General features: G+C 39.3%; 1 protein-coding gene across 3 annotated transcripts in view; it reads right to left on the bottom strand.

The window, feature by feature from the left end:
- Positions 1-20911, bottom strand: part of IBTK (inhibitor of Bruton tyrosine kinase) — a 59410-nt gene extending 38499 nt beyond the window's left edge. For all 3 annotated transcript variants that reach the window (XM_050893589.1, XM_050893591.1, XM_050893590.1), the window contains exons 1-8: positions 20866-20911; positions 12003-12670; positions 8481-8577; positions 6945-7069; positions 5802-5912; positions 4377-4547; positions 3103-3220; positions 1127-1307 (exon numbers count right to left, since the gene is read on the bottom strand). In XM_050893589.1, the coding sequence (XP_050749546.1) occupies positions 1127-1307; positions 3103-3220; positions 4377-4547; positions 5802-5912; positions 6945-7069; positions 8481-8577; positions 12003-12326 (1127 nt within the window). In that variant the 5' untranslated portion in view covers positions 12327-12670; positions 20866-20911. The remainder of the gene's footprint in view (positions 1-1126; positions 1308-3102; positions 3221-4376; positions 4548-5801; positions 5913-6944; positions 7070-8480; positions 8578-12002; positions 12671-20865) is intronic.
- Between the last annotated feature and the right edge of the window lie 424 nt (positions 20912-21335).

Below are 21335 nucleotides of genomic sequence, written 5' to 3'. Positions count from 1 at the left end.
ATAGTTGAAGTAGTGACACAGAAAAATTACTTAAGTTTAGTTTCACCCCACTGGTATGACTAACATAACTGCCAATAAAATACTATTAGCAGATTGTAATTTTTGCTTTGCTTTTAAGTAAGTCACATCATATCCACAGGTTCTTCACAAAATTCTGTAAGTGAAAACCAGTATATGATTTAGCTTCAATCTTCAGCATTACAAAAATTATAGTTGTATAAATTTCATTTAGCTGTTTGTATTAAAAGACCTATCCTATCCCAGTAGGCAGTTTCTCAGGTTTTTGGTGGGCTTTGGTTTTTACCTGATCAAAACCATGCACATTATCTCTTTTCAGTTCTTTAGTATAACAGCGCAGTACATAGTATTAAGTTTCTCCAAGTGCCATCACCTTCACTTACAACCATGTAGAAAATGAAGTATAAAATAATTATTAAGCTGTTACATGTCAATAAATACTGTTAGAATTTGAAGTGAAGCTGAAAAGCTAACTGGGAGTTAGCTGGGCAAAAATGCTAATTACCTCTTCTAATCTGCTATTGCAAACTAAGTAAGAGAGAACAGGATCAAATAATTTCCTAAATTCACGAGTCATGGGCCCAGTTTCTTCAACAGGTTTTACATCCAGGTTTTAGCATATGTACCAGATGATGTCACAAGGTCCCCCTTCCAACCTAAACTACCCTTTATAACATACTATATCCACACATTAATTATGAAGTTCAGACCCCAAATTACTAATTCAAAATCATAACAACATAACTAAATAGAATAGCAGATCTTCAGCGCCTCTACCAAGATGCATTTATGCAAATTCAGGCTAGCAGAGGAACAAAAAAATACCAGTTTCAATATTTTTAAACCTATGGCACAAGATATTTCCTCTTATGTTTTTTTTAAATATCTTTGGTAAACAGCGAATGGCACCTTAGCCTCATCTAATAACAAAAACAAATAAACAAACAAAAAAGCCACAGTTCATATGAAAGAACTGCAAATGAAGAAAACTCAGGGGACACTGTATTATCTCTACACTCAAAAATCTTTAAAATAGCTTGCAAGTATAAGACTACAGTGAAATCTTCACCTATTGTTCTTCAGGACAAATTAGAAAAATAACACGTACTTCGAAGCCATCTTTTTGCACTGATAGTCTGCAAGTAAATAAATATCTCCTCTTTCAGTAACGCATACTGTAGCGCCATCACTTGCAGAGACCAAAGACACAGAGATATCTTTATGGTATAGAGCAGAAACTTGGCGAGGTGCAGTTACACACTTTTCTCCATTAGGATCCAGCAGATAACCTAGAAAATACAACACACCTCAAAAACATTATTTGCCATTCCACACATTGTTCATTTAAAGGACACTTTGCTACACTACTTTGAAGAACCTTTAAATTCTAGAAGATTTTTTAGGTAGTTAGATAATTCATCTTCAAAATAATTAGACAGATAAGAGACCCACCACACATACTTGTTAGTTCACCACAAACACCAGAAAACATTCAAGATTTGATATACAAAAAATGAAGTAAGGCATATTCTACACGGAAAGCTATTTAATGTGGTTAGATTCTGCAGTGGTACTGCCTTTGATTCCAAAGAAAGAACATTTATTTGATCATATTACAGTTCAAGACACTAGAAATACTACATACTGGCATTGGATACTACATACATTTCAGCCATTGGAAGATACCAAACAAGCTTGTCATAAAAATTACTGTAAGTGCACATAAGCATGAAGGCAGGCAGTTACATGAAACAACAGACAAGGTTGGAGCTGTAATGTAAGGTCTCTGAAAACATATTAAAAAAAAAAAAATCAGGCAACTGCTGCTCTGCTGCATCAAGAAATCTAACACAAAGAATCTCATACATAACATAATCCTGCTCTGTGTGCACTTATGTCTGTGCCACAGACTGGATCAGGGTACAAACATCCAGGAACAAGCAGCAGAGCCACCTCTAAAGCTGGAAGCAACCTTGTCATATGACAGCGTAGTACTATACCCAAACATCTTAAAGAGGCAAGGTTTATTATCACAGGTCCATCATAGTGCCCAGCTGACACAACTATATCGCTTACAATCCAGTTACCGTCTCCATATGGTACTGCACTGGGCCATGTGCACACCAGAATAATCTGAACAACACAAGCAACCACAAAAAAACCTATATGATGGGTGCATATAAAAAAACCCCAAAAACAAACAAACAAAATATTCATTAGGAAGATACTTCTCTGACAAAGACAAGTTTTTTCACATACCTTTGCAATCTTAAATAGGAACACAAAAAAGTGTCTGAACCTGATGCCAGAACTGATGCAGATTAACTGTAAGTACCAGAGCTAGCTAACAGTTTTGTTTGCACACAGATACAGAACTGCGGAAATGCAAATCCAAACCAATATTGCAATACCTGTTTATTAAAAAAGACAAAAGCAATTAAAATATCCCATTCATACAACAAATCAAGAAGTTCACTAGTTGGTAATACATTTTTATTAGGTTCTTTCTTGACTTCAAAATAATACTGAGTTAAGTGAAGATTCTGGTAATTGCATTGAAAAAAATTCTAGATATGGGCAAGCATTTCAGTTTAAAAAGTTAGTATAGAAAAGGTTATCAGTAGCATGTTTACAGTGCATGGTGAAAGAAGGACATAGGCAGGACAGCTGAATGCTAGTTTATAATTTATTAAGGGCAGTACCAGCCAGACTGCTGGAAGGAGACAAGCATGCCTTGGGGTAATTTGCAACACAAACAGCAACATTCTGTTTCCTGAAAGTCTTCAGTAGCAGGACCATACAAGATACACAGAAGGCAAAAGAATTATAAAGAGTTCAAATAACAGAGCTAAGTCTGACTAGCTCCCATCATCTCAAAATGTGAAAGTGACTGGCAGTAATAAAAAATATTCTTCAAAGAAGGGATGATGTCATCAGACTGGTTTAAAAAAAAAAAAGGGGGGGGGCGGGGGAGAGAAGAGAAAGCTTTAACCAGGCTTCTGTTGTAAGAAGCAGATGACAGCTTTAGTATGAGTAACAATCTTTTAATGGCTGGGTTTTACTTTCAGAACGCTTCTACCTTACCTAGTTGGCCGCCATTCAGCCCCATGGTATACACTGCTTCCTTAGTCCATAGCACTGTATGGAATCTGCCTGCAGCCACTCCAATCACCACTCTACCTTTCAGGTTTTTTGCCTGAACCTAAGCACAAATCCAAAGTACATCTTAATATTAAGCAGCAACAGGTGAATTTCACATGTACAAACTTCTGACAACATTTAACTCCTAAAGTCATTAAGAATGAAGCACTTGTATCAATCCACATACAGTCTAATAAGTCAGGATTATTTCAGAAGTTTGTCAAGTGGTGCACTATTGCACTAGTGGCAAAAAGTAGTAAACTTTTTGCATTATCTAATCAGAACTAGAATCAAATCTCCTTAGGCTGTCTTTATATGTAAGATGTTGAACAAGACTACACAGTACATGTATAAGACAGCCAAAGAAGACTCAGGTGCTGCGAAAGTGTCAGCTGAAACCTTTCAGCTGACAAGTCCTAATGCCCTGAACACACTGCAGAATACTATACTACTAATTCCACACTTCAAATTTAACTTGATTTTCCAGATGAAGATGATCGAGATCAAAGCAAATACTGTGGATACACAGCTATCATTACACTACTGAAGAGCATCCCATTGTACCCCAAAACACTATCCTGTCGCACTTTGGCCAATTATTCTTTCCTACTTTCATAACACTGGTAGTACAATGTTGTTCTATTCCAGATGAAGCTTCCTTTCAATAAAAGGTAATGTAACTCTTATTTACTTAAAAAAAAAAAAAAAATTAGAAAAAGTTAGAGATTGAGCATAGGAATATAATAGAGTTGCTGATGCCCATACCCTCTCTTCCCTGTTGCTATTCTTCCCAAAGCATTATGGCTCCGGAATCAACAGTGCTTCCAGCAAAGGACACAACCATCAAACCCTGAGATCCATCATCCAGTGATTCAAAAGGAGTAAAGAGCATGAATCTCAAGTAACACATACCTATTACTTCTATGTCATTTCAGCTACAGAACAATTTGGGGAAGAAAAGGGTTTTGGCAATTGTACCTTGTATCATGCTTAGCACTACAAACTTTAGTACAGTTCAGGTTACAAACTAAGAGATTTATCAGGACACAGTTAAGTATTTAAGGTTGAGATGTACGATAACGCAGAATCAAGATTTTATCTGAACTCACATTTGACTTTATTGTCCTGAAAAAGTTTTAAAGTTATTTCCACAATCTTCATATTTTACTTTCTGTAAAACAAACAAACAAACAAGCTTTGACTGATGTTATTTTTACCTGTCTAGGAACACTGCAGTTAGGAGGAGGAGGAAGAATACCCAACTGATGGAAAGTATTTAAACCAAATGTGTAAACATATCCATCTTCTGTTAAAACAACAGTATGATCCTTAGCTGCAGCTATCTGGGAGCACTGATGGCCAGCTAAGCCTTCCACGAGCCTTGGAACCTGAACAAGAAAAAAAAAATATATTGATATAAAAACATACTGGTTTGATATTAACCGGTGGCCATCTATGAAACTAAAGTTACACCAACAGAAAGTCATGACCAAATACTGAACTACAGATGAAAATGCATTTGAACATACAATACACTCATTAACATAATTACCACATCCAATGCAGTAAGACGAACTACTTTCATTTGAAATGTGTCCTCTGCTATCAGGGGAGATGATTTTTAAACTACCTGCTCCGAAATTAGGTTGGAAACTATATCTTCAGGACAGCTGGACAAATATTAACTATTACCTGTTTTGTTTTTCTTTTTAAATTACCATCAGCGATAAAGATTTCTCCCTCCACAACACAGGATAATCCTAAGAAAATTCCATAGAATAAGGAAGCAGTTCTGTATCTTTGACTCTTCATGCACTCTAACATGAGTTCTCCTTTATTCAACTGGGTAACATCCCAATTTCAAAACAGTAATTTGCAAAAAATTCTAATTTCATAGAATTGCATTTTTTAAAAAAAAAAAAGCATTAAGAATTGAGCTCCAGTCTTCACTACAACATCCAGCAATATAATATCAAGTTCTACCAGATACTTGATATTAGAAATTTTTAAAAATTATCGTGCTGCAAACTAAATGCATGCTACCAGGTAGTGTGCACAGGATAAGATACTGAAGTCTAAGAATTGCATTGTCATCATATCTTAGTCTTCTCAAATTTTGTTTTTGCATATTGCAGCAATGTACTATTCAAATGAAAATGACAGATGAGTTTTCACTTAATATCTGTGCAAGTCTAGTAAGAAGCAACCCTACCATCACTTTTCATGCCACTACAGCTCCACAGCACTGCTGTTTCCTTTGTGCCAGCCTTGACACTCATCAGATGGCATCACAAATCTATTTAAGAAGCCAGCCCAGCCAAAAACCATTTGCTTCCACTTATCTGGCATCAGCTAGCCTTTAAAATAATTTGGCCATAACACAGAAGTTTGACCACAGTACCTAGCTATCTTAAATTAAAATACATTTAAATGCACGTTCTTCTACTCTCTGCTACCTCACTAGTAGTACTGGAGAGGTTTTTTTTCTGTTATTTGGTGGGGAGCAAGGGGGTTTGTTTGAAATCAACAGCAAACTCGTTTTGAAAGCATACTCACAGAAACTCTAATTAACTTTTTAGACTTTCTGTTTGAATAAAAGAAACACCATGCTAGACTACACGAGATAGCATAAGATAGTGTACCAGGCATGTTTGTTCATCACCATGACCCAAGCGTCCTCCTTGTCCATGTCCACATGTATAAACTTGACCTTTGTGGGAAAGGAACACAGAGTGGAATTTGCAGAGTACCACCTGAAAGAAAAAGAGCAAAAAAGGGGTGGGGAGGAGTAGTATAGGACAAATTAATTTTCTTGGAGAATCTGAAAACACCTGCCAAAACTACTTTGTGAAGAAGCTCAGCTTTAATAAACATCTGTTTGTGAAAATACAAGTGAGATACTAGTATTAAAGCACAGGACTACCAAACCAAGTCACAAGGAACACAAAATATTTGCTTTAATTTATTATGTACTGCTTTAACCTACTTGAAGAGACCTACAGTTTGTATTTATTAAAATAAGGTCAAGCATGGCCCTACAGGCTAACAGAAGCTCAAAAGATTGAGTTTTAAGGGCAACAATACCGCCTCAGAAGAGCTGAAGGAAACATATTAAGACTGCAGCACAGATTCTCTGCCCTGAATGCTTGTTCGAGTTGTACTTTAAACTTTCAAACATTCTTAAACTGAAGTCCCAAGAAATTATTAGGGACAAAACTACTGCTACAGGAAGTGTGCTTAACAGCACATGCTGCTTTCAACACAAGAAGAATTTTAATTCAACATGTATCAAACAGATTCATTGTCCCACTTCAGTTGACTATGGGAGTTGCACAGGAAGTCAGAAACTCAAAACAGTTACAGAACTATCATGCTTCTGAATTTAATGATATAGGAGCCATATATCCAAGGTAAATCATATAAAAAAAAAAATTTCCCCATCAAAATAGAGAACCACGATTTCATTGAGGATGATTGGGGTGAGGCAGGGAGGCAGCAGCAAGAATATAATACAGCAGGCCTACTCTAGTACTCCTTAGCTGCTCTAAGCTGCTTGCCAGATCAATGGAAACTGCTTGCTGAGAAATGACTAGGACAAAATAAAGACAGACAGAGGGGGAGGAGGGAACAAAACACCAAAAATAAACACAACAAAAACCCCACAGACCCAACTTTTTTTTTCCATGCAAATTTTCAAAACTTGATAACATCTTCGATACTTGTTCCCCCTCACACACTCCTCCAAGTTCACCAAGAAAGGTGCCTATGTAATACATTAAGAATACCTGTTTGATATACACGCCATTCCGAGGAAAAAGGTCCACCAATTCAGGATGATGTTTACCCTGTTGACCACCATGACCCAAAGTAAAATTTATATTGTTTCCCCAGGTGTAGACTTCCGTGGGATCTGCAATGAAAAAAATTCTCTCTGCAGCTTGTCAATTTACCCGTCTTGTGCATATTGACTTTGAAAAGCAACTCCTGCTGTTTCTACTTAAAATTTGAAGAGGAAAGCTGTTTTTTACCTAAAACTGAAGTTTAAAAATATTTATTCTTATGACAAGTAAGGTGTTATGACAAAATATTTTAACAATAATGTACAGATGATTAACATTACTTATATATATTTTTCAGTCACAGAAAATGCAAACATTCCTCAGCAGCAGACTTACTTGTTATGTTTTCAGAAGACAACTACTACTACCTTAGGTTATACATGCTTTGCTTCAATTTAGGAAAAAGTCTTTCCCAAAAAATGTTATGCTGTCATGTATGAAAACCATAAACACTTTCAAATCAGAGGTGTGGCCAAAAACTAATGCTTTGTATTTTTTAAATAACCTCTCAGTTACAGTGATATCTGAACAACATTTTCTGATGAGTAAAAAACTGAAATCAATGTATATTTGATCATGTTGTGCCACTGTTAAAAAGATTAAAGCATTTTAACATATTTTGCAAGATAAAATTTAAAATACCCAAAACTCAGGGTTTGTGTAACCAAAATTACTTAAACTGACTAGAAACAAGCTGAAAAAAAACGAATTTCACTGTACAACAAGACTGAACTTGGGGACATGGAGAAAAGGAGAAAGAAGGGGGTAGAAAAGTATAAAACAGCATAAAAATAAATAAAAGCTACTGGAAAAACTACTCCCCTGTCAAAAAAAAACTTGTGTGCTCAGAGTTATTCTTACATACTCATTTCTTATTTGGAGAAATTGTATTTAAAGTGACTGTAACTAGCTTATATCAAGCTACCTTGTCTAAAAAATATTTTGAAGATTCAAGAACATACTCCCCCTCTTTTCACAGAGGACACGGAGGTGATGTAAACTATCAAATTCAAAGACACTGAAGTCTCTCTAATAACTTCAATTGAGATAAAAGAGAAAAATTACAGAATAACTGAGGTTGAAAGGCACCTCTGGAGATCATCTAGTCCAACGCCTCTGCTTAAGCAGGGTTAGCTAGAGTGGGTTGCTCCGGACCGTGTTCTCTCAGGTTTTGAGTATCTCCAAGGATGGAGTCTCCACAACCTCTTTGGGTTACCTATCATATCGCTCATTTGGTTTTTTTTTTAACCTCTAAGTCAGTCATTATTCCTTCATTTTTGCTACACATGTGCATCCTGTGCCTACTGCCAAGATTCTGCACCTACTGTCTCACGATATTAGTGACCCCGTATCTTCAGGTATCTCATAACTTACACAGTCCTAATTAGAAACAGGTAATATTGTCTACACTGGTACATATATTAATAGATTGTTGAAACGTATCTCCTTGTAAAATACAATTTAAACTATTTGATTTCCTACCAGTTTTCTTGAACACCACATGGATTGGCCTATCTTTCATCACAAGATCCAGGGCTGATAAGCCTTCTTTATCCTGAATATACAGACTAACGCCATGCTGAAAGAGAAGGAAAGGAGGGGAAGAGAAGAACAGAAGTTAATTTTAACTCCACAGGTTGAAGTAAGCCAGGTAAACGTCTAAGAAGCTAAATAAATCTTTAATTGAAGTTTAATATTGATAAATCTTCAGATTCAAGTAAACTGTAAGCAAATCTGAAAAAAAACAGTGCAATTCTGTTCAGCCATGTATACATCACGTTGATCTGTTAACTGGGATTTTATTGTATGAATACTGATTGAGTAATAAGATGTAATCAGCGAACCACAAAGGAAATACACTTGAAGATAAAGCACTGCCATCTAGGAAGGGCAAGTATTTAGAAACATGCAGTTACCAGCTTCAAATAACACATTTTCTTATATTGGCATGTTCACAGAATCAGTTTTGACAAGCTAGAGAAGTGAGAAAAGTCAAGAAACCCTACTATGGCTTTGAAAACAAGCAGGGAACAGTGGTTCACAGTTGCTGAGAAAAGGCAAGAGAAAATGAACAGCTAGACAAGACAGCAGCAGGGAAGCTTCAGAAGCACAAAGCATGAACAGGTCATTCCTTTAGAACTCAGAGAGAGGTAGATATTCTCTGTATATAACGTTTTCTCAATTAAAAAAGTGCTGCTACACCAGCATTGTTTTTTTAGGAAGCCAAGTGTCATCAAGCACATCCCTGAAGGGAAGAACTGCAGATGTCCCGAAGCAGAACCTAATGGATAATACAGCTGTACCTCCGTACCACAGCTCTTGGCTAATATAAAGGAAAGCCTTACAGAATCTCACACTTAAGAGGTAAACATATGAAATACAAAAATTGAGGGAGCACAACTCATTCAAGCTTGACAGAAGGACAGCTAGCCACATCTGCAGTAGGGATTTTAACCTGTAACTTCATTTGGAAAAAACACTAGCCAGAAGAACAACAACATACATTCTCCAAACCTACTAGCAACAGTGCTGGTATTAACTCACTGTATGACAGAAAGACTGACCTATTTTTATGATTTAAAAGGCAGCTGGATATTCCTCTCTTTGGCAGCTGTATAAGTCATTTACAAGCAGAACAGAGGCTGCAGTGATATTCACGTGGTCTGAATTTGTAAAAACAAACCCCATTTGCTGAGTGGCAAAATTTGTAGTTAGATACAGTCTGAGAATAAGTCATGACTGCCTCTAGCCCACAACAGAAGTCTGTCATCCACACTAGTTGAGTACCTCAGGGGTTGATTCTGGGGCCAGTACTGTTTAACTTCTTCACTAATGACCTGGATGACAGGACAGAGTGCACCCTCAGCAAGGCTGATGATGATACAAGACCAGGAGGAGTGGCTGATAAGCCAGAGAGTTGTGCTGCCATTCAGAGGGATCTTGACAGACTGGAGCAATGGGCTGAGAGGAACCTCATGAAGTTCAACAAAGGGAAAAACAAATCCTGGCCCTGGGGAGGAACAACCCAGTGTACCAATACAGCTGGAGGCTGACTGGCTGGAAAGCAGCTTGGCAGAAAAGGACCTGGGGCTCCTGGTGGACAACCAGTTGACCACAAGCCAGCAATGTGTCCTCGCAGCTAAGAATGGTGAAAGCATCCAGGGCTGCATGTAGGAGTGTTGCCAGCAGGCATTACTCAGCACTGGCAAGCCACAGCTGGAGTGCTGGGTTCAGGTCTGGACTCCCAGTACAAGACAGACATGGACATACAGCTCCAGCAAAAGACCATGAAAATAATGACTGAGGCATCTGACATATAAGGAGAAGCTGAGAGAGCTGGGATGCTTAGCCTAGAGAAGGTTCGGGGGGGGGGGGGGGGGGGGGGGGGGGGGGGGAGGGCAACGGGGAGGAACAACACACATCTTATCCATATGTATAATAAATACCTGATTGGAGGTGAGGGGTGGGGATCACAGTGATATCCAGTGGCAGGACAAGTGGCAAAGGGCACAAATTGAAATATAAGAAATTCTGTATAAACCTAAAACCCATTTTTACTGCACTGGTATTAAAACATTGGAACAGAGATGTTTGAGTCTCCATTCAAAATCCGACTGGACACAGCCCTGGGCAACCTGCTCTAGCTGACCTTGCTTGAGCATGAGGGTTGGACTAGACAACCTTCAGAGATCTCTTTCTAACTCAGCTATTTCATAATTCTATTCTATAATCCCTTCCTGTTGTTGCTGTAATACCTTAAGAACATATCCGTTTTATAATGCAGTACAGCAGAGAGACTTCAGTTAAGGAACTGGGAGGCAGAGCACTCTCCATGAACTGTTTCATTCTGCTTCTTAGAAGAGTATCAGCAGAGCTAGCTATCAGAAAAATCTCACTCATTTATGCAACTGACAGAAAAGTAAAATACATCTGGGGAAACCTGTACAGGCCTCCTGTAAGCAAATATCAAAGATACAGATATACACACAGACACACTAGAGGACTGATTACTTTTTCATACATCACATACACAGTTTCCAGTTTTCTAGAGAACAGAATCATGTACATTTCTCATACAAACACCTACTTTTGTCGAGCTTAATGAAAACCTCCTCACTATGTAAGGGTACAGCACACGAAATACATATTTAACAGTTATCAGACCTTCAAGAATTAAAAAATACTGGATCCACAACCATTTTGCTTAAAATCTTGTTGAAAGCAGAGAGTTTTTTGTTTACAAATGGCTAGTCACTGCAATTTAAAAAGGCTGAACTCAAAACAGAAAATTCTATGCCTTAAAAGGTTTGCTTTTAAGTAACCCTGAACCACAAATATTTCATTTTCTCATTTGGTTAAACGGAGCCCTAACATCTCAACCATATGTATCAACATCTCTTCCCTCTGCTGTACTTGGGACAGGAGGCACAGAAGGAAGAGCAATCAAAAATATACACAACTTGCTAAGTGGTAGGGAAGAAACAGCAACTGCAAGAAAGGAATGAGGGGGACTGAGCAAAAGCCCTGGATAAAATATGAATGAAATGGAGATTCGCTTAACAAAATGCTCCATATCTTGACGTGCTTATCTCTCAAATGTAAGATTCATTTCTAATTAAACTCCATTTAAGCTTTCATTATTTTATGTGCTCTAAGAACACATTGGTATAATTACTGAAGAGTCTATTTTTAGAGTATCTTTAGTCTGATGACTCTCCACTTTTAAGATCCTGACCCTGATATCATCCACACACACCAGTCTTCAAGGAAGTGCACAATTAATCACGGATCCTTACTCAGTGCTGATTTCTGCATGGGCAAAGGCAGACATCTTTCATGAACACAGAGACAGCCTTCAAGTAAATCAATGCACTGTGATCTAAACACAGTATTGAGACAACCCTCAAGAGGCTTGCAGTCAAGTTTAAAAACCCACTTTTACATAACCAATAGAACTCTAAAAATTGTAGATACCAAGGAAAACTACAGTTGCAAATCACTCACCTTCAGTAATGACAAAACACAATCAATGTATCCATAAAATATACTTCTGTGCAAAGCTGTCCATCCAGACTCTTTGTCTTTCGCCAAGAGATCTACTCCTTTGGTCTCAGCCAACCAGTCTAGCACACCTTTTTTGCCACAAGATGAAGCAAGATGTATAACGTTTCTACCAAAGGCATCCTTTATAGTTGCAGCATTGTAGCAGTAAGAAGAGAGAAAGGCCTTGATCTGGCCTTCACTTCCTCTGGTTACTACAGAAATAACATCCAAAGCATGCTGTAGAGATCGACACTTTGGAGTGCAGTCTGGCATGAAAGAACTCATCTTCACTTCTAAAGCTGCTCCTCTCCTTAGCGTGGACAACCCTTAAGTGTATCAAGGCACTCCAATTCAGTACACAGCACAGTGCCTTAAAAAATTTGTAATTCCAAGGATGTAAATCCAGTTTTATTGAGCTGCCATTAGAAATCTTTGTACTGCTATGTTTGGCACTTGATCCAAATAAATATTTATAAATATAAATTTTTTGAAGTCTTATTTCACCATCTTATATAACAAATATTCTTGTCCATAGAAAATTCCAAAAGTGGACTACCTGAAGTGTGTAGAGGGGGATTCCCCCTCCACACTACCTTATTCTTCTAAAACTCCATAATTGCAAGGGAGACCTGAAAGAGAATAAACCAGAACAGATTAGTAAACAAAAATCCTTTTCCCCAGCAACTGTACCAATTTAAATGCATATCAAACTAGTACAGGAGCAATATGGCAAGGGTTAACTGACCTGCCGCATGCCATCTGAGCTTATACTCAGGCATTCAGTCAGTTTAAAAACCCATGACTCCCTTCCCCACCCCAGCCTCCAAAAGCACCTCCTCCCTTTCTTTGACATAAATCTTTGAGGCCACATGGTGAACTGGATCCAAAAAAGTCATCTGAAGAAAAAAAAAAAAGTTTGGTTTCCCAGCCTTAGGGTCCTTAGGACCCTGATAGTTTACTGTCTAATTATATCATTACTTTGTGATCAGAAAGCAAGAACTGAACTAAAAGACTGGGGCAGGGGGGAACCAAAACCCAAAAGACACCCACCAAAAAATCCCCACAGCTGTTGAGTACACCTTGGCTAACAGAAGCTTTGTCAGTCACACCCAGAAGGAGGGAGGGACCACCACAGTTTCCCTTAGCCACTGCAAAATAGGATTATGCCCCACTTTCTCTTCCCTGGCCTGAATGCCTACCCATCTCCCTACTAAGTCTCTTCTGCAGAATCAACAGGAAGGCTCCTCTCCACCTCTCCCGGAGCCACTCACAAAGGTGAGAGGAAGGATGGCAACAAAGTGAAGAAAAGCAACTTGTACAAGAGACATGAATTCAGGCTGTTAGCACTCATGCAGGGCTAAGGTCTAAAGCTCCTGAAACAGGCAGGGAGAAGTGAAGGTCTAGGTTGGAATGGGTAAGAGAGGAAGAAGAAGGAAAAGGAGGCAAAGATACAAATTCTTCTTCATGAAAATATATTCACAGTCTGTGGCATATAGCATTTCTGCTTATCTGTGCATACTTATCTAGCATATCCATCTTTCTCTGGCATCAACTTTCTCAAAAGTAAAGAAGGCCTGACAGAAGCATTCATCTAGCCTATTAAATGTGTGCAGGTATATTTAATAAGGTTACAGTACATGAAGTGCAGACAGCAGTATAAAAATCACACATAAACCCATCTAAAACAGAAAGTGAACTATATACATCGCTGATAGACTGCCTAATTTAATGTGAACTGCTATTCAGTCCCAAAAAACTTCACGCTTCAATCTTTCAAGCATAAGTTGCAAACTGAGTGAAGTAGTACTCAATCATGTGTTACACTCCTTGATGTTTTTGATTGCTATGCAAACTGTAGTTCAAAGTTGTTCTACCCATGAGTAAAATATTCCAAAAGAAGCTGAACAATGCCATCATGAAAGCTGAATAAATAAAACTAAAAATGTTAACAAATCCTCCAGGGGGGCGGAACAAACAACAACCAAAAAACCCCACCCTGCTATCTTTCCAGCTCAGCAGTCATCATAAATGTGCACACCTTACTCCTTGGCCCCCACTCCCCTCAAAAAATCCTGTTGAGCTTAGCTTCCATTGCTTTTCAGGCACTGAGTATATAACCGTATTTTGTTAATGTCTCTATCTCCAAAGACATGTCAGGGAAAGATGATTTTGTTTGGAAAAGAAAACAGGAATCCCAGTCCCGCTCCTATGTCAAGAATTATCATCAAGATTGCCACCAAGCTGAAAGCAATTGGTTTAGAGCAAACACTAATAATGGAATCTAAACTTTCAAGAAAAAAAAACATTTCTAATCCAAGAGTATTCATTTTAACATCTCATGACAAAGCCTTCAACAATTATTTTTCCACGTCATTCAGAAGGGATTAAATACTTGGAATGGAAATCTACAGATCAGAAGTTGTTCAGTATTTACCTTCAAAACAATTTCAAACAGCAGGCAAATAAAGAAAATAAAATAGTAGGTTTTATTCACTACAATTTAGTCCCTCATCCCTGACCAGGAGTGACATACAGAAATATTTCAGAGATCAAAATTGACCACAACTGTTTTGCTTACATTTGGCACAGCAAGCTTCAGTTCACTCTACAGGGCATTTTACAACCAACATACAAACTTCTGCAGTAACGCAAGAAATTTAACATGTACCTGTGTGGACTCTTCTCCCTTCACCTTCTCTAACGCCTCAAACTATAAAGAAAAGTGAATCACTATCACAAGCTTGGAAAAAAGCTCTAGTTTCAAGAACACAGCCTGACTTGCTGCTCCAAGGAATCAAAGTGTGACAGGTGATTGCTATCAGCAGACTCAGATTGCCAGTGCATCAAACACCCTTCTAATTAGTAATAATTTTAAAAAAATATTTGGAGATCTATAAGAAAAACATCAGAAGTGCTATTATCCTCAAACCAATTTGTCACATTTCATCAATATGCCATGAGGCAATAAAATTATGCTGTGGAAGAAGTATGAATTTTACATATGCTTTGTGAAGCACATCTTAAATATAATTCATCGTTAAGACATTGCAATTAGTGCTACAAAGAAAGAAAAGTAAAAATACAAAGAACTTAAAGAAAAATTACTCAGGGGAGTCATAAAATAAAGTTGACTAATCTGTTAGGTAAACTGGTATGAAATGGCACCGCCACCCAAGGAAGCAGTCCTGCCATGCCCTGCGCCATACCTTCCCTTGTGCAGATACACACCTATTTAAGATACTGTATTGCATGAGAAAATGATTGAGAAGAAAGTAAATCCTGGTTTCAAAGCAACTTGTGCCATTACAAGAAAGGAACAGGGAGGCGAGAGAAAAACTTCTTTAAAGCACCTGAGCTCTAGCCTCACCAAACACCAAAATACTGTGAACAACGAACAACACATTAAAAGAATAAAAAGTCTGCTACTAGATAGAAATACAACCCTGCCTACGTCACACTAACTCCATTATGGTGACATTTACTGCAGCTATGCGACATCTGACTCTGCTGAATTATTTCTTTATAAGTCATTCTAACCCAGCCCTCCTTTACTATAAACATTACAACACTAGATACTATATTAGTACATCGATACATACACCTTGAGTTTCGAGACAAAAGGCTGGAGATCAAGTTTTCACCCCTCTACAATAAAGACTAGCACACCAGTAACACACACTATCATGTTATTACAACATCTGAAAAGGGTTAATAATCAGATCTGACTATTTTTAAATACAAAAGAGGTCCTTAAGTGAAACCTTAAACCTTTAAAATTGTAAATCAACGCTCACGTCTGTGTGAAAACCTTCGTGCTGTCCAAATGCTCACTTCTAGTATATGGAGTCCCAGCTGAATGATCAGCACCTAAAATAAGCACAAAATAGGAACAGCACCAGCATTTTTTAAACTTTGAATTGAAATGTCTAGAATACGGTGCCCTTTCGATTATGTGTCTCTGCTCTTATTTGCAGATATTTCTGTAGGCTCCGCAGCACTAATCATATTCATGTTATAATACCAGTGTCTTCCTAATGCTGTAATTATTAAAAGATATAAATAGCTAAATAAGATTATAATCTTTTAAACATTTTATGATACAATAGGTATCATTTGGAATTCAAATTCTTTTTAAAAACTGATTCCTAATTAACATTTTCATTATAGAAAAAAAGTCACCAAAAATGGAGGAATTGGAGTAGCATTGAGAGTATCCCAAAGATATTTTATTTCAGCAGCAAGCAGGTTTCTAAATTTTCCCTTAGAGACGTGAGCTACTTATTATACATGTTCACAGCACAGGAAAATTTAAAAGATTACAACCAACTTGGAAGCAATTCCTAAGTAGCAAGAAAGTGTTTGTGGTATCTTGCCTCCTGGAAGTGAGTAGGTAGAGCCCTCTCACTCAGCTCCTCCCCTCAGAGAAGGCAAAGTACCACTGCACCACAGCTGTCAGACACTCTCCAAGCAGCAGTGTGTCAGATGGGTCATCTGACCTTATCGAGTCAGAACTCCTACAGCTGAAAAAGCAGCTCTCAACCTACTGTGGTTGTCTCAAAAATCTCTGTTTCTTTCCAGAAGTCACTACAAATAAGCAAAGATTCGGCACTTTTTTGCTAAAAAGTCTAAAATCAAAGCTGTCACGCCTCTCTGGAGTATGAAATTAGCTAAGATTCTACACATCTGTAAGACTAAACTAACAAATACCTTAATGACTAAGGATGATGATGGTAGATTTCATTTCCTGCAAACAGCAGAGGGCAGACATGAAATCTTGAGATTCTGTTCAATCATTGGGAAAAATGAACAGAGTTGGCACAAGCTTCCCACTGTGGAGTTCCAGAAATCTCTCTGCATATCAAAGCTGCTTAAAAGGGAGTTCTGGTCGGTTAGTGGTCTTCAGGTCCAAGGGTTCTGTTTACCTATTTTTGTTATCCAAGATGCTTCCCAGAATAGATAAAAAATACATAATCACTTGCATTCTGGTAATATGAAATCTTACAAAAATAAAGCCAGAAAAAAGAGATGACGATACCAAGGCAGCTTTAGGACCCCCTACTGCATATCTGTTTCTTAGTCACTATCTTTCAGAAGACAAACCCAGTGAAGGCAGAGCATATTCAGCACCAGTTTTTGTGATGCCTAGAACACTGACATTTAGCACAGAGGCATCACAAGCTACTGGATGAAGGAAAATACCAGACTGCTCATTTCCACATCTGTAGGATCATGTTCTCCAGACACATTCCCAATTTTCTTTTTTTCTATAAAGTGTTTTGATGGAGGTTGTGAGCTCTTGGCTCAAAGGTACAAGGGTGCTATCAAGAAGAGAAACAGCAACCAACCCTTACCACATGGTTGGCAGTTTCAATATATGTTTCTGGCATCCAGTCTGTGAAGCACACATTTGATACTAGCATTCACATCTGCCGTCTTTCAGATTCTTCCTGATGAAAGCCTATACTCAGTATTAGATCTAGCAAAATCTGGCTAACTTGGATGTGAATACCAGTACCAAGGCAGTGGCTAGTAGCTGCTGTTGCATTTTTTTTTCATCTTAATAGAGACAATAGTCTCACATGGAAGTGAAAGAGAAAACTGAAGAGATTCAGATAGTTAGAATTCAGTGCCACTTGAAAACAGATTGCTGGGGTTTGCATCCTCCATGTGCAGTGCATTAAAGTAACTGAATTGTCACATTAGTGACATGGCCTTGAAACCCAGCTTTAGGCTGCTTTACGAAGAACGTATTTCTCAAGACCTTATTTGATCTTTAAATTGGCATAACCTCATTCCATTCACTGTTTTTCTGTTGGGTTTTTTAAATTTATTTTTTTAAGTGCTACTGATTTTTTTCTAAATATCAGTTGCATCTAGGAAGTACTTGGTGAAAAACTACCTAGCGTTTGGCTTTCCTAAAATGGAACTAAATAACGGTTTCTATTTTCCATATAAAAGAAGCCTAGAGTTTTCCTTGTCAATCCTAACAGCCCTCCCTTAAAAAAAAAAAAAAAGTGTAAATAATATGGCTTTTCAGAAGGTGCAAAATTCATTCGCTCTTCCTTTTGATAGTAAGTTGCTAAATGAAGAGAGATATGACTGGCAATATCATACACTTCAGGAAGGTTAAGTCCATCCTTGTAAGGGTATTGAGAGTTCTTAAAGATTTCCAGGGTGGAGTGGAAGGGCGGTTGTTTTTTAAACAAGCATGCTGACATTTAATAATATTCTCCAAGCTGGTCCATTCGCACTTGTTTCGTAACATTACAAAAGACCTGTAACCATAACAGCATGAAAATCCTGAAAATATTTGTACCCAAAACAAACTTCACTATGCAGACTACTTGATTAGTAAGCTAATAAAAAAAAAAACCCAAATCTAAAGCTTACAGAGTTAAAGCCACGGGAATTTGCTATCATGTTACTGATTCTCCAGGATTTTCTGTTGACTGTAGTCTTACCTAAAGGCAACTTTCACTAACACATATTAAAGTTGTAGTTTAGAATCTGACAAAAGCAACTAGCAAATTGAAGCTGGGTAGTAATATAATAAACGTAGCACTGGCATTAAGCAACATATCCTCGAGGAAACACAGATAAATAACAGCAAACACACCCTTCAGCTATAAGCACCACACTGTCCAAGGCTTTAAAGAACAGCTAGACTACTAATTTCTACTCAGAAGATTACATATCCACAGAGAGCTTAACCTGTTCAGAAACTGCCTGCACATTTGTTGAAGTCTGGGCATAAATCTAGGCTTTTCAACCCCTTGAACAATATTATTTGAATACACAATATATTTTACGGGGGGAAAATTGAATATACAAGGAAAAAAGGGTAAATCTAAGCTATGCAGCAGCATAGAGTGGTTTGGCAGTCAGAAATTCCCACAGAGTCTTTTAAAAACGTAGCTTCTTGACTGTATTACAGGAGCATTGCAATACAAGGCACAGAAAGCAAGGGTTCTGCTCTTCTCAATACGCAAAACATCAGGCAGAGTGCTACCTCTAGTTCATATATCAAGTTTTAAGAGAAGTAGGTAAGTAGAAGAAAACTTTGGAAAGAGCAACTAGGATTCAGAAGATTTACAAAACAACCCGTGAGTACAGGCTGAGCAAACTGGATCTATTTTCTCCTTCAGCTGCGGTTTCTACAGACTACCGAGAGCCTTTGAATAAGGTGGCTGTTACATAAAGAAGAAAAATCAAAACTCTAGTCCATTTTACCCCTGACAGTGGGATAAGCAGTCATTTGTTCAAATTTCGTAAGAGATTAAGATTATATGTCAGGAAGCACTTTCAAATGATAAATTGAAAGCTAATGAGGCTCTCAAAATGGGCTAGACAACAAGCAACCTGTTCAAGTTTTAAATAAATGTGACCTGCCTAGAAGTAAAGCTATGGAGGAAAACCAGCTAGCTTTAAAAAACACCACGTTCCACCATGCCTGCTATGTCCCTTGGGCCATGGCAGATCCAAGCTGCTTCATTTACTGGGCCAGGGTCTCTGTGCCACCACTTGGCACAGTTACATCCCTGGCACAGGTGACCTTTAGAGGTTCTTGCCAGACTTTCTACAACTCCTGCCCTCACAGCAACAACAGCATAATCCTTATCAGGATGAGACATTCAATGATCCAGCAACTCTAATCCATTTGCTCCTAACAGTGCTAACAAGCACTACCAATTAAAGGCAGACACGTCTGTCAAAAAAATACCAAAGCACCATTGGTAGCTAAATTCAGCTACAACGCGTCAGAGTGGATCTATTAGTCAGGAATCATAGTACATAAACAGTAAACTGTGAAATACTGTGCTTGGCTTATCAAGAAATAGTCAAAACTACTTACATATAATAACTTAACACTGTCCAAAAAATCAAAACATACAGAAAGTGGTATAGACAAAAGTACCGTGAGTGCAGTTATAGGCATTTCCACAATACACTGGGACCTTGCTCTAGATTTTTTATTGAAACAGGTAACCTGAAGATAAGCCACGAGCAATGAAACACAAATGTGTTTTAGAATTTCATCACACTTAAAACTATATCCAATAAATACATCAAATCTTAGGAAAAGCTGACTTTTCTGAAAGAACTCTGAACTTTTGGTACAGTATTACTAAAGAGTACCCACATCAGATGTTGGGTGATTATTTTTTTGTAAACCACAAATTGTGGTCAGTTTCCACGAAGACAGACAACTACACTGACCACGTCAGCAAAAAAAGAGCTGGATTTCAGAGATCAGGTTGTTGGCCCCTAAGAAGACTGCATGGAAATATCCTTTTAAGCTAACTAGGACATTTCAGCTCTCTGGTGCTTACGCTGCTGCTCAAAGCCAGCAACACTGTGAGCTGCTACCAAAAGCCACAGACAAGTATCACCAAGAAGGCCAGAAACAGGCTTCCCGGTAATCTCCAGCTAAGGAAACCTGGCAGAGGCTGCTGCCGCTGTCACGGGGGGAAGGTCTGAAGTGTTTCAAAGAGCCAGCCACAGGCCAGGGGCAGGCAAGGGGAAAGGTGGCCGTTTTGACTCCCACTACACATGTCCACGTAGCGGGGAAGCGACGAGCGACAGAAGACTTATCAAAACAGGCGGCCAAGCCACTTTTCTTCCGCCTCGAAGCCAGTCCCCTCCCATCCTACGTGGCCGGCTGCTCTTTACCCTCCCTGGCTCTCCTGCTTGGGGCTCTCCCCATTCCTACAGTCCCCCACCGCCGCCGTCCCGTCCCCTCCGGCAGGGCCGGCCGTGACACTGCCCCTCTCCCAGGCCCGGCTCCCCCTCCGGACACATCAGCAGGTCGCGGCCCGCCCCTCACCAGTCGCTAGATGAATGGACTCGGGCGGGCAGGGCGGGACGCGCGCTGGGCAGCGCGGGGGCTCATCCTCAGTGACACCGGGGCAGGGCCAGGCTGCTGCGGCTACCGCGACACCTCAGGCGGCGACAGCGACAGCCGGTGCCAGCAGCTCGCAGCGGGGCGCACAGACAGCAGCAGCCGCCGCACCCCCGAAGAAGCAAGCAGCCGATTGGCCGCGGTGCCGCCGCACCTCGCACGTCGATTGGCTGCGACTGACCGAGTCGGCTCCGCCCCCCCCCACGGCGGAGCCCGGATCGACTGACAGGCTGGGTCGGGTGGCGAAAGGGGTGCGAGGGGGCGGGGCGGGCCGAGGGGGCGGGGCCTGCCATGACGGGCCGTCCGGCGGTGTGGAAGGGTTAGAGCGAAGCGGGCGCTGCAGGTGTGAGGCGCCGGCCTTGCACGTCGTGCCGGCAGCGAGGAAGGGGGCTGGA

Source organism: Gymnogyps californianus, chromosome 3 (assembly GCF_018139145.2).
Source record: "Gymnogyps californianus isolate 813 chromosome 3, ASM1813914v2, whole genome shotgun sequence".
Lineage (NCBI taxonomy): Eukaryota > Metazoa > Chordata > Aves > Accipitriformes > Cathartidae > Gymnogyps > Gymnogyps californianus.
Note: the sequence above shows the minus strand (reverse complement) of the source record. Positions and strands in the feature narration are given on the sequence as shown.